The sequence below is a fragment of the Ursus arctos genome, unplaced genomic scaffold (assembly GCF_023065955.2).
Source record: "Ursus arctos isolate Adak ecotype North America unplaced genomic scaffold, UrsArc2.0 scaffold_2, whole genome shotgun sequence".
In the NCBI taxonomy this organism is placed as follows: Eukaryota; Metazoa; Chordata; class Mammalia; order Carnivora; family Ursidae; genus Ursus; species Ursus arctos.
Window position 1 is genome coordinate 57,798,216 of NW_026622874.1, and position 12,686 is coordinate 57,810,901.

General features: G+C 45.4%; 1 protein-coding gene across 3 annotated transcripts in view; it reads right to left on the reverse strand.

The window, feature by feature from the left end:
* The window catches only part of PBX1 (PBX homeobox 1), a 281,408-nt gene that overhangs the window by 38,080 nt on the left and 230,642 nt on the right, over positions 1–12,686 (reverse strand). For all 3 annotated transcript variants that reach the window (XM_044390687.3, XM_026517255.4, XM_057315552.1), the window contains one exon: positions 5,018–5,153. In XM_044390687.3, coding sequence (XP_044246622.1) covers positions 5,018–5,153 — 136 coding nt within the window. The remainder of the gene's footprint in view (positions 1–5,017; positions 5,154–12,686) is intronic.

The following is a 12,686-nucleotide window of genomic DNA, read 5'->3' on the forward strand; positions in this document are numbered from 1 at the left end:
AAGAGAAGAGGAGAAAGTTAACATTCTGTCCTGCGCAAACATCTCAGAGGAAAACGAAGGCATCAGGGGAGGGCTGGAGGTAGTCTGCATGGGCTGATCCTATTCTGATTTCAGAACATCAGTGAGAAGATCTGAAGGGCACCGAGAGGGGCCACTGCATACAATGAGATTCCCCTGCTTAATACACCACCGTTTAGCAAAAACAATGCAGCAAAACGTCCTACGGAGGAGTTACTCATTTGGACTCAGACAATTTTAGTTTAGGACAAGCATTTTACATTTGCTTACCTCTTAAGAACATGACACCAAGCTAAACAGCATTTCGGGAGAAATGTTACTTATCGACGCTAACACTGACTTTGAGCAATCAAGAGGCACAGACTTGTAATTATCCATACAAATCTGTATCAACATACAGGTGCTTTCACTGAAAGATTAATTTCAAATTTTTAGAAGTTGAATAACACTCATATGGACTAGGTTCTTAGCTGCAGGTACTATGGACCTTAGGATCAAGATAATTCGATCAGATAGATTTCACCAAGTATTTTGTGCAAAGCTTGGTGTTACCTACACGAGGAAAAACTGAAGCATACCAGCGATTAGTCCTTTGAATTTCAGGCTTTAAATGTTAAAGCCAATACACAAAACAAACCTAATTTGCTTTCATTTGTTAATTTATTTCCTTCATGTGGCTCACAGCAGCTGTCCTGGCTGGATTCTATGTCCCCCTTCCCTTTATACCAAGACCCCTGCCAGACACAAGTGGAGACGCAGTGAAATTCAAGTTTTACCCCTGTCATCCCTGCCTTATGAGGAATATTGTATACCCCATATTCCAGATGTGATTTCAAACTAAAATGTTGTTCTTTTTAAAAATAAAATTACAGGGGCGCCTGGGTGGCACAGCGGTTAAGCGTCTGCCTTCGGCTCAGGGCGTGATCCCGGCGTTCCGGGATCGAGCCCCACATCAGGCTTCTCCACTATGAGCCTGCTTCTTCCTCTCCCACTCCCCCTGCTTGTGTTCCCTGTTTCGCTGGCTGTCTTTATCTCTGTCGAATAAATAAATAAAATCTTTAAAAAAATAAAAATAAAAATAAAATTACAAAACAAACTATGAATCTGGTGAGGGAAGAGAAAGTTGGTAACATGTGCCATAGCTGACACGTACTTTCTCTTTACCCCAATGATGGCAGATAAAGGACATTTTTGCAAAACTAGAGGTACCTTTTAAATGCATTAGCAAAAGTTAAAAATCTTATAAGGTAAGCCCTCCTCTGCCTTGTGAGGCTTACACTACGAGAGAAATGCCAAGCCTTTGTTATCAAAACCAAACCGTACCATTGCAGTCTTAGTAAACGAGAAGGAAAAAAATTCAATGAGAAATTGCTTTATTCATGTAAATGCTGGTGCCTACAGGAGAGGAAGGGCACTCTGGGGCCATTTTAGGACCACAGCAGATCTAATATCATCCCCAAACTCATGCTTTCCTTGTTACAGCTTCCACTATTTGTACGAGGGAGAGGAAAAGAGGCGAGATTTCTTTTTTTTTTTTTTTTTAAAGATTTTATTTATTCGACAGAGAGAGAGACAGCCAGCGAGAGAGGGAACACAAGAAGGGGAAGTGGGAAAGGAAGAAGCAGTCTCATAGCGGAGGAGCCTGATGTGGGGCTCGATCCCATAACGCCGGGATCACGCCCTGAGCCGAAGGCAGACGCTTAACCGCTGTGCCAGCCAGGCGCCCCAAGAGGCGAGATTTCTAAGGTAACTGGATGCGTTGGAAGAAAGGGGGAAAGATGAAGGTAGTTTGGGAGGGCTTTTGAGGAAGAAAAGAAATGCCTGAGGTCTAGTTAACTAAGCTATGTGAGAAGAAGAGAAGGAGCGTGTTGTGGGAGTGATTCCCTTCACAACGAGAAGCACAGATGGGTGGGCAAGGTGTTTAGTTGGCTCGGGCATTCCCTACACTGCCCACGAGGTGATATCGGAGGCCCTGAGCCATGGACGTAATCAGCGCTTTCATTAATTACCTTGCTGTTCACAGTCACGGAGGGTCTGCTATGTGCGAGGCACTGGGGACACATAGAGGACAGACACAGTCTGAGACAGGTAATACAGAAAAAATAATCAGTTCTCTGGGGAGAGTTCGATCACATTTCAAACATGTTAAGTTTGAAGAGTCTGGGCAGAGTCCAGTGGGAAGGAAGACACATGAGTTTGGTGTTCCAGAAGTCTCATCTGAATATTCAAATAAAGGTATACTCGCAGCGATAAGCATAGAAGAGATCACTCAGAGAAAGTGTGCGGAACAGTACTTTTCCAAGTCGAGCGCACATGGAGAGCTTGTTAAAACAGATCCCACCACCGTCCCTTAATTCTGTCTGACTCAGTTCTGGGGTGAGACCTAAGAATTTACATGTCGAGCCAGCTCCCAGGAGTTGCTGATGCTGCTTTCTGTAGACCACATTCCAAGCAGCATGAGTATAGACGAAGGGCTGTTGAGGGATCAGAGGAGAGGACGGTCTACAGATGGATTTTGGTGTGTCAGCACATTTTTGTTTTGAATCATGGGAAAAATCAACAGTAAGTAGATTTTAAAAGAAACTGTGACTAAAAAAAAAAATAAATGGTTAAGACCATGGGATAGGCCTGAAGAGATGAGGACTAAAGAAAAAAATGGTATTTTTAGGATCGGTAGAGACAGTAGATCCTCTAAGAAGACCGAGCAAAAGTGGCCCAAGAGAAGGAAGGAAACTCCACAGAGAACGGTATCAAGGAAACCAAGGTAGGAGAATTTCAAGATGGAGGGGTAATTTTTTTTTAAAGATATTTATTTATTTTGAGAGAGAGAGAGAGCAAGAGAGAGAGAGCATGAGTGGGGAGCATGAGTGGGGGGGAGGGGCAAAGGGAGAGACTCTTTCACGCAGACTCCTGCTAAGCACGGAGCCCAATGTGGGGCTCGATCTCACAACCCTGAGATCATGACCTGAGCCAAAACCAAGAATCGGATGCTTAACTCACTGAGCCACCCAGGTGCCCCAAGATGGAGGGGTAATTATTAACCAAAAAATGACAACAAAACAAAACAAAACAAAACCCAAAAAACAAAAAAGAAAGACAGCCCAAACGTGACTAAAATAAAAAAAAGTCCAAAATCAGGATCCCCTAGATTTGGGAACTTAAGGGAGATTTAATAAATCATGTGGTACAACAAACCATGACTGGCAGATGGGACAACTAAGACCCAACAAGAGGAAGTTCCCTAAAATCTCACAGTTGACTCTTGACAAAAACATTCTCCTAGACAGACGTTCTTGTTACTGAACCATGTCACACTGTCTCTCACGGGGACCTGTTTGGCAATAGTGGAACAGCTTCGTCGTTGTTAGGAGGGTGTAATGTGATGGGGCCCTAAGGTGGGTGAAACAAAGGGAAAGGGGATACAGTATGTAAATATTCATTTTAATGGGCAAATTATGTGTACCTTGAGTTTCCATAACAAAGGAAGTGAAAGCTGCTGGAACAGGCTGGGATTCCATCTTTGACCTAGATGTAATACAGACCAGCTCCAGAAGGGTTCATTCTACCTTCAACAGGGATTTAGAATCCCGAATCCCAGAATTAGAATTCAGACAGTCTAGTGATTTAATTCTACTTTAGAAGCAGAAGATTCCACGTATGGTCAGTTAGTGATATGGTTCGTGCCTGGAGCCATCCCTCAAACATGCAGGAAATATCAAAAACCATCAAATGTCTTTTCTCATGGACAAGGGATCTAAAGTTGGACAAGAATGGTTAGAGACCTAGACAAAACCAGGTGACCCGAGTTTGACCACTCATGTTCTGTTTTGCTAGAGTTAAGACTGGAACAACCTTCACTTGAGTCAAAACACCTAAGGAAGGTCTGAGCTGAAAGGAGTTGGTGTTTCCCGCACAGCTTGTTGGGGAGGCCCTGGCGATCTCTTCATTACACATACTCTGTGTGTTGGTCTACATCCTGACTGCACCTAATTCAGCTTAGCTAAGTGCAGGTTGATGGGATCAGCACCCTGCAGGGAGTAACAGAAGCCAGGATTCAATTCAAGGAAGTACAAATGCTCAGTTTATACAAACCAGCATCTATTTTGCTTGGAAAATGCTAAGCGAAGTTTCTCACTAGAGTAGGCTTCTTTCCCCCATTCCCCCACCCCTTTTGTGGAAATGCCAGTACATATGGTTCTCTTGCCTATGACATAATTCAGAGGAACTTTCTCTGCTAGCTTTCAGAACCATCAGTACTATTCTCAACTACAGACCAGGGATGGTATTTGAGGTTCAGATTAAATAAGACGTTTTGGATGGATCCTGTGAGTAGACAAAATATACATACATATAAATATTGCCTACTTCTCTACTTCACACTAATGTTGAAGACTCCAGGCCCATAAAAATGTTTTATCATGTACCTTTCCATGTCAACAAGCACCTGTTATGGTTATTGCTCTCTGGGGAAAGGGGGCACTCACTGACATTTTGTGCAACCATTCCAATGCAATCATAGTGACACGTTAAAATTCCCACACTCCATCAGTTACCGAGTGAGCACATCAGGAGAAGACATTTGAGTCCCTTTCATTGAAAAGTTCCATTCACTGACTCTTTCCTGGGTTGGGCACAAGACGGGTTAAGGAAGGGACTGTGTTTGAGAAAACTGTGAGAATGCGGATAGCTTTGCAAGGACATGCAAGGACCTTGACCCATTTTTTTGAGGAACAGAGCACTCAATGGGAAGAACCCTATCCCTGTTTGTCTACCATAGTCTACTTCTCCCACTTCTGTTGGTCCCTCTCAAGTCTGTCCAGGTACTTACCTGGAAAACTCTCCTACTTAAACACACCATGTGCTTACCTGGCCATGTCAGGGCTTTAGCAAATGGAACCTGCAAGGCATGAAAGCTCAATAAAGCAATGGCTCCGAGATCCTGCCATGGGGCCCACCGAAGCCCACCAGGCTAGAGGCTGAGCCTTTTGAGGCTCCTTACCTGGGACACTGTGATGCCACACTTCTTGGCTAACTCCTCTTTGGCTTCCTCACTGGGGTAAGGGTTGCTGAGATGGGAATAGAAATATTCATTCAGGATTTCTGTCGCTTGCTTGTTGAAATTCCGTCTCTTCCGCCTTCATAAAGAGAAAGGAAAGAACGACAAAGTAAGTTCATACCGAATATGTATAAAAAGGGAGAGATGAGGATCTACTTCTGTGAAAAGACAAACTCCTGAGCAAAATGTGGATTAGAGGAAATTTGCACTAAGGGGCTAGATGCCAAAACCATCACTGAAAGCATTTGTTAAGGACTTCATGGTGCATCACTGGGGCACTGACAAGAAGAACAGTCACAAAGCCTTGTACCGAGTGGTGAGGAGCATGGAGTTTCAAACGCAGCCACCTGGGTTTGGAATCCTGGACCAACTGAATGCCAGCTAGGGGGTTGGGATACCTCTCCAAGCCTCAGCTTCTTCAGCCGAGAGTGAAGAGAGTCATGCTGGTCTCGCAGGGTGACCGTAACCGGAAAATGAGGCCATACAGGGTGCTCTCCATGGTGCCCGGTACGTGGCAAATGCTGGGTGACATTCTTCCTACCAGGCTCCAGGCACTGGACCTCACCCTCCACAGCAATCAATTCAAGTTACTCATTTTGCACAACTCGTGAGATAGCTATGGTTCTTCCCGTGTACCAATGAAAAACTGAGTCCAAAGGTCATTCAGCCGGTATGTTGTAGAACCAAGGTATGAACTCAGGTCCGCCTGACTACAGAACTCGACCTCGTTCTTAGGTACAAATTGTCTCCTGGCAATTACAGAGGCCCTGGAGCTTTAAGTGAAAAATAAGTTATTATTTTCCCCTTATTCCATTCCCAGGTAAATGCATACAGCATTTTTTAAAGGCATCTGGGGAAGAGGGTGTGGAAGGCACTGAAATTAGCCCCCTGGACTGCGTGACCTCCCTCAGAAGGAGACAAGCAGCACTTTTCAAGCAAGAACAGCTGGTAAATGGTAAAACAAAAGCCCACAGAAATCTCTTTAATACACAGGTTGCTGAAAGGAAGAGAGCCACTTTTTGAATAAAAGCATTTTCTGTCTTAAAAAAAAAAGTGCTAATTGAACTAATTTAGAGTGAGAATCACTTTACTGCCTCCTCACAGCTAAGGCCCGTAGGCGCTAGGGGAGCTGTTTGGGGATGCCAGGCTCACAGCAGAGGCTGGCTGGCCCTCCTCAAGGCGGCGGGGACTCCATCTTTAAATTAGCTCTATTAGCACTTTGCCTTTCTTGCTTTTATCAAAAGCTTTTTCCTTATGGAAGAGATTTCCAGAACATCCTTGGTTATGCCAGGACACAGGATTTCCCGATTTAGCCCAACAGAAAGCACTGAGCAGCCTTGCTAGACAAGAAATTCAGCTAATATTGTATTTCCGGGGTCCCACTTGGATTAATTAACACAATAAAGTGCCTGATTTTACCGGATGAACACCATCTGTCCATAGGTATTAACCACATCTGTCCAGACTATGCCAAGCCCAAGTCACTTTCCCAAATCATGCTGAGTTTCTGGGTCACCCAGCATCAGAAATTGGGCAGAATGGATTAAAAAAAAAAAAAGCCCAACTCAAAAAATAGGCATTTGCTGAAAGTCCTTGCCTGATGGGAATTTGGGGAAGATAGCTAAGTGGCTAACACGGGCTCCAGGCCAGGCTTTAGATAACCTTTGCCTTCTTCTCTGCCTACAGAAAACAGTTGTCTTAGGCCTAGGGAACTGGACCCTGAAGCCTCCCCTAATTGGGAGAACCTCGGTTCATTCATTCAGCTGTCTGCATTAGCACCGCACTGTATTTTTTGGGAGTCTTCCAACTGAGCTCAAAGGAAGCCTCTCTGGAATGAGCTGGTGGTGCGGGGCTGGTGCAGACAGCTGTTCCCGACTCTCTTCTCATCGCCATGTGCAACCTTCCCTAGGTGGTCTCATCGACTCTGATGGGCTCCCTTATCACCTCTCTCAGTGGCTGTCTCCACTGAGGGCCTTAGAAATCCCAAGATCAGGACTTTTCAGGACTTCAGGAAACCTAGTGAAAATGAGACACTTCTGACGATCAGGCTCTTTGAGCTAGACACCTGGCTTTGGCTTGAAGTGGTATCAGCTTGGTGAGCTAACATTTGTGACTTCGAGCCAATCCAAAACCTTGGGAGTTGGTTATCTGGGTTTTTAATGTAAGAAATGTGAAGGTTGATTGAATAGTACTGGATAAATGCAGCATTTTAGGAAGGAACCCTTTTGAATCAGAGTGAGTCAAGAGTGAGAGGTGCAGGTGTGGCAGACACCGTTCCTAAACCCCCAATGTGTTCCTGCCCTGTCGACTCTCCTAAGAGTCACTGCCCACCAGCACTGCGCTCCCAGACACTTCGAACACACTCTGTGTCTCCAAAACTAGCATCGCATTTCACCCAAGCCAGCCTCATTGTCTTCCTTCCCCACGTCACCATTGACGCGGTTCAGTGTATCTAATTTGTTCCTTCATTCAAATATTTGAGGACCTAGCAGGTGCCAGAACCTAGGAGTGGTTCTCAACCCCTCCTGCTATCTAACCTTCATCAGAGGATGGGCCCCAAAGCAAGTCCTGCCAGTTCTATTCTTTCAAATTTAACTCTTTTATTCCAGCCTATTGTCACTCTGTTTTTGAAATAGGTTCAGAGAAGCCACTGTCAATCATGTAACAGTCTGGCTAGTGCTGCACGGCGGCACTTTCGGCAATAAGGGGAATGTTCTAGATCACTGCTGCCCAGTCTAGCAGCCATGAGCCTGCGTGTGGCCACTGAGCAGCTCAAACGTGGCTGGTGTAACTGGAGCGGTAAATTCTGAAATTTTATTGATTTCAATGTAATTCAGTTTGAATTAATTTAAATTTAAAAATCAAATGGCCACTTACTAAACGGTGCAATTCTAGACGGATGTGTTCCAGAAGCACAAGGAAGGTGTGAACTCATAGCCTTGCCACACACCATCAAAAGTATGAAATGTCTTTGAAAACCTCTTGCTTTAGTCCATTCTGTAATGTACCAATGTTTATCTTAAAAGAAAATAATCTTCTCCTGCATATTTGAGTACGGAGAAGGTACTTCATACTATTCTGTGTTCACCCCGGTCGAGGAGCACAGGCTTTAACAGTGGGGTCCTACTGCGTCTCTTGTCCCATTCAGCTCGTCTTCAAGAGAAGCATTAGAGTAATTCTCCTAAACCATGGATCTGATGTCACTAACGATAGAAATAGTAATAATAATAATAAAATATAAATACAATAAGTAAAATAATAAATAATACATAATGTGGTGATCCTTAATATAGTAAGGAATTACTGTGTGAATTGTGATATGAATACCACATTCCAGACACTATACTGTTTTTCTTCTTTTTTTTTTTTTTTAAGATTTTATTTATTTATTTGACGGGGGCGTGGGGGTGTGGAGAGCACAAGCAGGGAAAGCAGCAGAGGGAGAAGCAGGCTCCTTGCTGACCTGGGATCCTGACGCAGGGCTTGATCCTAGGACCCTGGAGTCATGACCTGAGCCAAAGGCAGACACTTAACCAACTGAGCCACCCAGGTGCCCCCGTTTTTTTTTTTTTTTCCTTCATATTATCTCATTTATTCCTGTGTTTGGATTAGTCCCATCTTACAGACAAGAGTTCTAGGGAGGATAGGCCACCTAGCCCGCCTTACAAAGGTTGCCAGAATTTGAATCCAAGAAGTGCAGTTTGAGAACTTATGCTCTAAATGACTGTCCTTCCTCCTTAAACATCTCTAACAGTTTCTGCTGCTTCTCAGGACAAATTTGCAGTCTTCATGGATACACTTAGGGTCTTCAGTGGATCTGTCCTATCCCCAGTGCCTCATTTCCCCCAGTCCTAAACACGCTCTGAACAATTTCGTCCAGCCACGTCATATGCTTACTTCTCCCTGCCCTGAAGACACTCGTGACTTTTACGTTCCTGTGCCTCTTCACACCAACCAGTGTTATTTCTCTCCCACAGCATTTGCCACAGGTTTACCCAGGTCTCCCCGGCTAAACAGCAAGTTCCTCAAGGGAAACCCGAGTGCCTCACACATAGCGTTCCGGCTAAGTAACGCTTGTTGAAGTTGGCTTACGTTATTTCACCTTGCCCACGGCAGTCTTTCTGTTTGGCAAACACCATGCTCGCTCTGGGATCCTCAACTCTGCCCTCTCTCACATTCTGGCTTCCGCTCAGGCCGAGCAGGAAGAGCTATTTCATGAGGAAGATGCCATTTTATGTTCACTCATAACAGTATCTGTTTGTCCCACACTATTATGAGCTCCTTGAAGGTAAGACCCACATTTATATGTGTTTCTGTCTTCTGAGGTATTCCAGCAGCTACTACAGCATCTGACAGAGAGTAAAACTCAATAAGATACATCAATCTCAATATAGGCCAGTCGGCCCAGGCCTTCCTGCAAGTCCTTCCCTCTTGTTGTTTTCCCACTTTACTACTTCATTTAACGGAATCCCTCTCCTGGGGTGAAATGCAGAAGTGTTCTTCCAGCTGTTTATACTCTTATTGTTGTCTCCAGCAACATGTTATTGAACGTAAGTTAAAATTATTGCTTGAAAATCATTAAGAGTGTTTGTAAGTTCTCTCTCTCCCTCTTTCAACTGAGAAAACTGTGTTGATGGTCCTGACAACAACTTTACCAAGTTTGATAGCATAGTATGAGATAATAAATGTAGAATGAATGAATAAATGAATAGATGAATGGATGGATTTTTTTCTGGCACAATTAAGTCAACGTAAGGAAGAGAAAAGGGATATGACTCGAATGGACAAATCTGGACCAAGCGTTCAGCTGAGGAGTATGGAAGGCAGAATCCTAAGAAGGTACCAGATTCCAGCCTGGCAGCCCCACCCTCCCCCATGCGTGGGTGGGGCTGTGACAAAGAAAGGACTTCCGTCCTGTTAGTTTAGGGAGATTAGGTTAAAGCCTTAAAATGGTGAGATTCTCTTGCTGGCTTCCAGGAACAAAGCAAGCAGCCAAGACGTGAGCTGGCCAGGGACAGAGTGGCTTCTGGGAGCTGGAGACGTCAGTCCCACAACCACAAGGAACTGAATTATGCCCGCAGCGGGAACGAACTTGGAAGAGGAGCCTGAGCCTCCAAAGAGATCATGGCCTCTGAGGACATCCAGATTACAGCTGTGTGAGGCTAGGGCTGGGGATCCCGTTCAACTGTGCCCAGATGTCTAGACCACAGAAACTGTTTGATAGTATTCTCGTGTTGTTTTAAGGTGCTAAATTTGCAGTAATCTTTTAGGTGGCAACAGAAAACGGAGACAAGGAATATTTCCTAACAAAGGGGAACCATTCGATTCCATCTACCTGTGACATTACAAAGACTAATCCTGTTACTAAGTCAAACTCCCCTTGTATTTCATTTGTCTTCCACCAAATCTTTCACTGATGAAGCCCTGCCCACCAGATGCCCCTGGCGCTCAGCACCGGGGCTGTCTTTCTTCCTGAGGTTTGTTTAGCTAGCTCTCCAACTATAGCACTGGAAGCAAGGATAGGAACTACCCCAATCACAAGGTCTGGGTAAACATTTTTGAGCTGAGAAAGCCATTTACTCAGCTGTAGGCTGGCATTTGGAGTTACACTCTTTCACTGATACCAAACATACCCTCAAAATAAATGCTAGTAACAATGACAACAGTTTCGTTGTTTAAGGTTGGAGCCTTGGCTCCGAGGCACGGATTCAAAGGTTGCAACCAAACTGGGAGAGAGACCCTCTCGTAAGTGATTGTCCTTCCAGTGCCTGCTGGAACCCTCTAGTCAAAGGCTGGTGGAAGCGACAGGAACCATGTACAAAGCTTGGCCTGTTTTGAGCCTGACCTTCCGCTGCACACAGCACAGGTACTGCGAGCAGAAATCTAGCAAGACAATGACTCTGCTTCTCCCTTCTCCCCGGGTTCTCTCCGGACGAGAATCCAGTTTGGGTTCGACTTTTCTCTGTTTCAGTATCTGCCCACATAAATACCAACTCCAGAATTTTAACTACGGGAGTTTCCATGGGGATGGAAGCAACACACGCAGAGGGGCGGTGGCGGCCGCACGGGCACAGGACCCAGACAGAGGCCACCAGTCCCTCGCACTCTGTACTGTGCACATTAGCCTGTTTTCAAGATGCTGGGTTGGCAGCAGGCCACGAGGCGAGGGAGATACACGGGGGCCCTGCTTCAGGGAGACTCTCCCCTCTCCCGCCCCTGTATCACATGCCCAGCTGGAAAAGACTCTCTTCGTGCTAACTTTCCCTTGACTTACCCTGTGGAATTCTGGTGGCACAGAGATACATTCTGCTAGCTGGCACCTGCACTTCATATTCCATGTGACCCAAAACACACTGAATAAAAGGGACTTTAGGAGATGCCAAGGAGTTTTAAAGAGGTCTGTGGGCTGCAACAACCACAGTTGTGAACAGAGAGAAATACAGGTAAGAGAGCTGAATAATGCATGACTTCGGGGGTGAAAAACTTCTACAAGAAGCAGTGAATCTTTCTGTCTCATTGAAAAGGGACAAAGCTATCGATTATGAAACGGCACATGACTCTGACACATCTGAAGTTCTACTAACTAAAGTCATAGCCTGGGATGATTTTTAGGAATCGAAGTAATGATGGTGAAGCCTGCGTGTATAGAAGCTGGCTAATTTGAGATGGGCCATCGACCACGGAGGATGGCCACACCCTCGAAACATGTCTGCTAGATCAATGACCAAAACCCTCCTCTCTAGTGTATGAAAAATACGATTATCGCCAACTTGCAGGCTGCCTAACAGGAATTAAAGAAACCAGAGGGATCTGGATAAATCTACCGGCCTAGAGAGTTTGGGCCAAGAACTGATTACTGGTTCTCTGTTCTCAGGTTTTATCTTTTAAGATGACTTTTCTTTTTTTAAGATTTTTTTTTTTATTTGTCAGACACAGAGAGAGCACACACAAGCAGGGGGAGCAGCAGGCAGAGGAAGAAGCAGGCTCCCTTGCTGAGCAAGGAGCCCGATGCGGGACTCGATCCCAGGACCCCGGGATCATGACCTGAGTGGAAAGCAGATGTTTGAGCCACGCAGGTGTCCCGAGGATCTTTCTATCCAGGATTTCTTCGACTGAATTCTATGAACTCACACGTGAGGTCATGAGTAGCAAGGACAGATGGAAAACATCATCAAACCTTGATTGAAAATCCGGCCCACAGCAGACCAGTCCCTGCTCCTCTGGGTCCACAGGACCAGGTCCTGTTCATCTTTGTGCTCCTGAAACCTAGCTCAGAGGATGCCACATGGCGATCTACTTACAAATATTTGTGGAACTGAACTCAGCGCGCTCTCTGCCTGTCTGCGATGCGGAAGAGATCCCGGCTCTCAAAGCGCACCGTGTTTCTGGAGAACGTGGGTCACTGCGGCATCCAGTGAGACCGCCACAGCCCAGCACTCCAACACACACCTATAAAGGGGTCCTGAGTGAGATGAACACGCTGCCTTGCTCTCGCCCACCTCGGTCCTCCCTGCCTCTCACTCAGAGTGAGCGGCAGTGGTAACAGAAAGCACCCTCTCTAATCACACTGTTTTCCGTTTGGAGCTGTCTGAAACCTATGGCTTACGTAGTC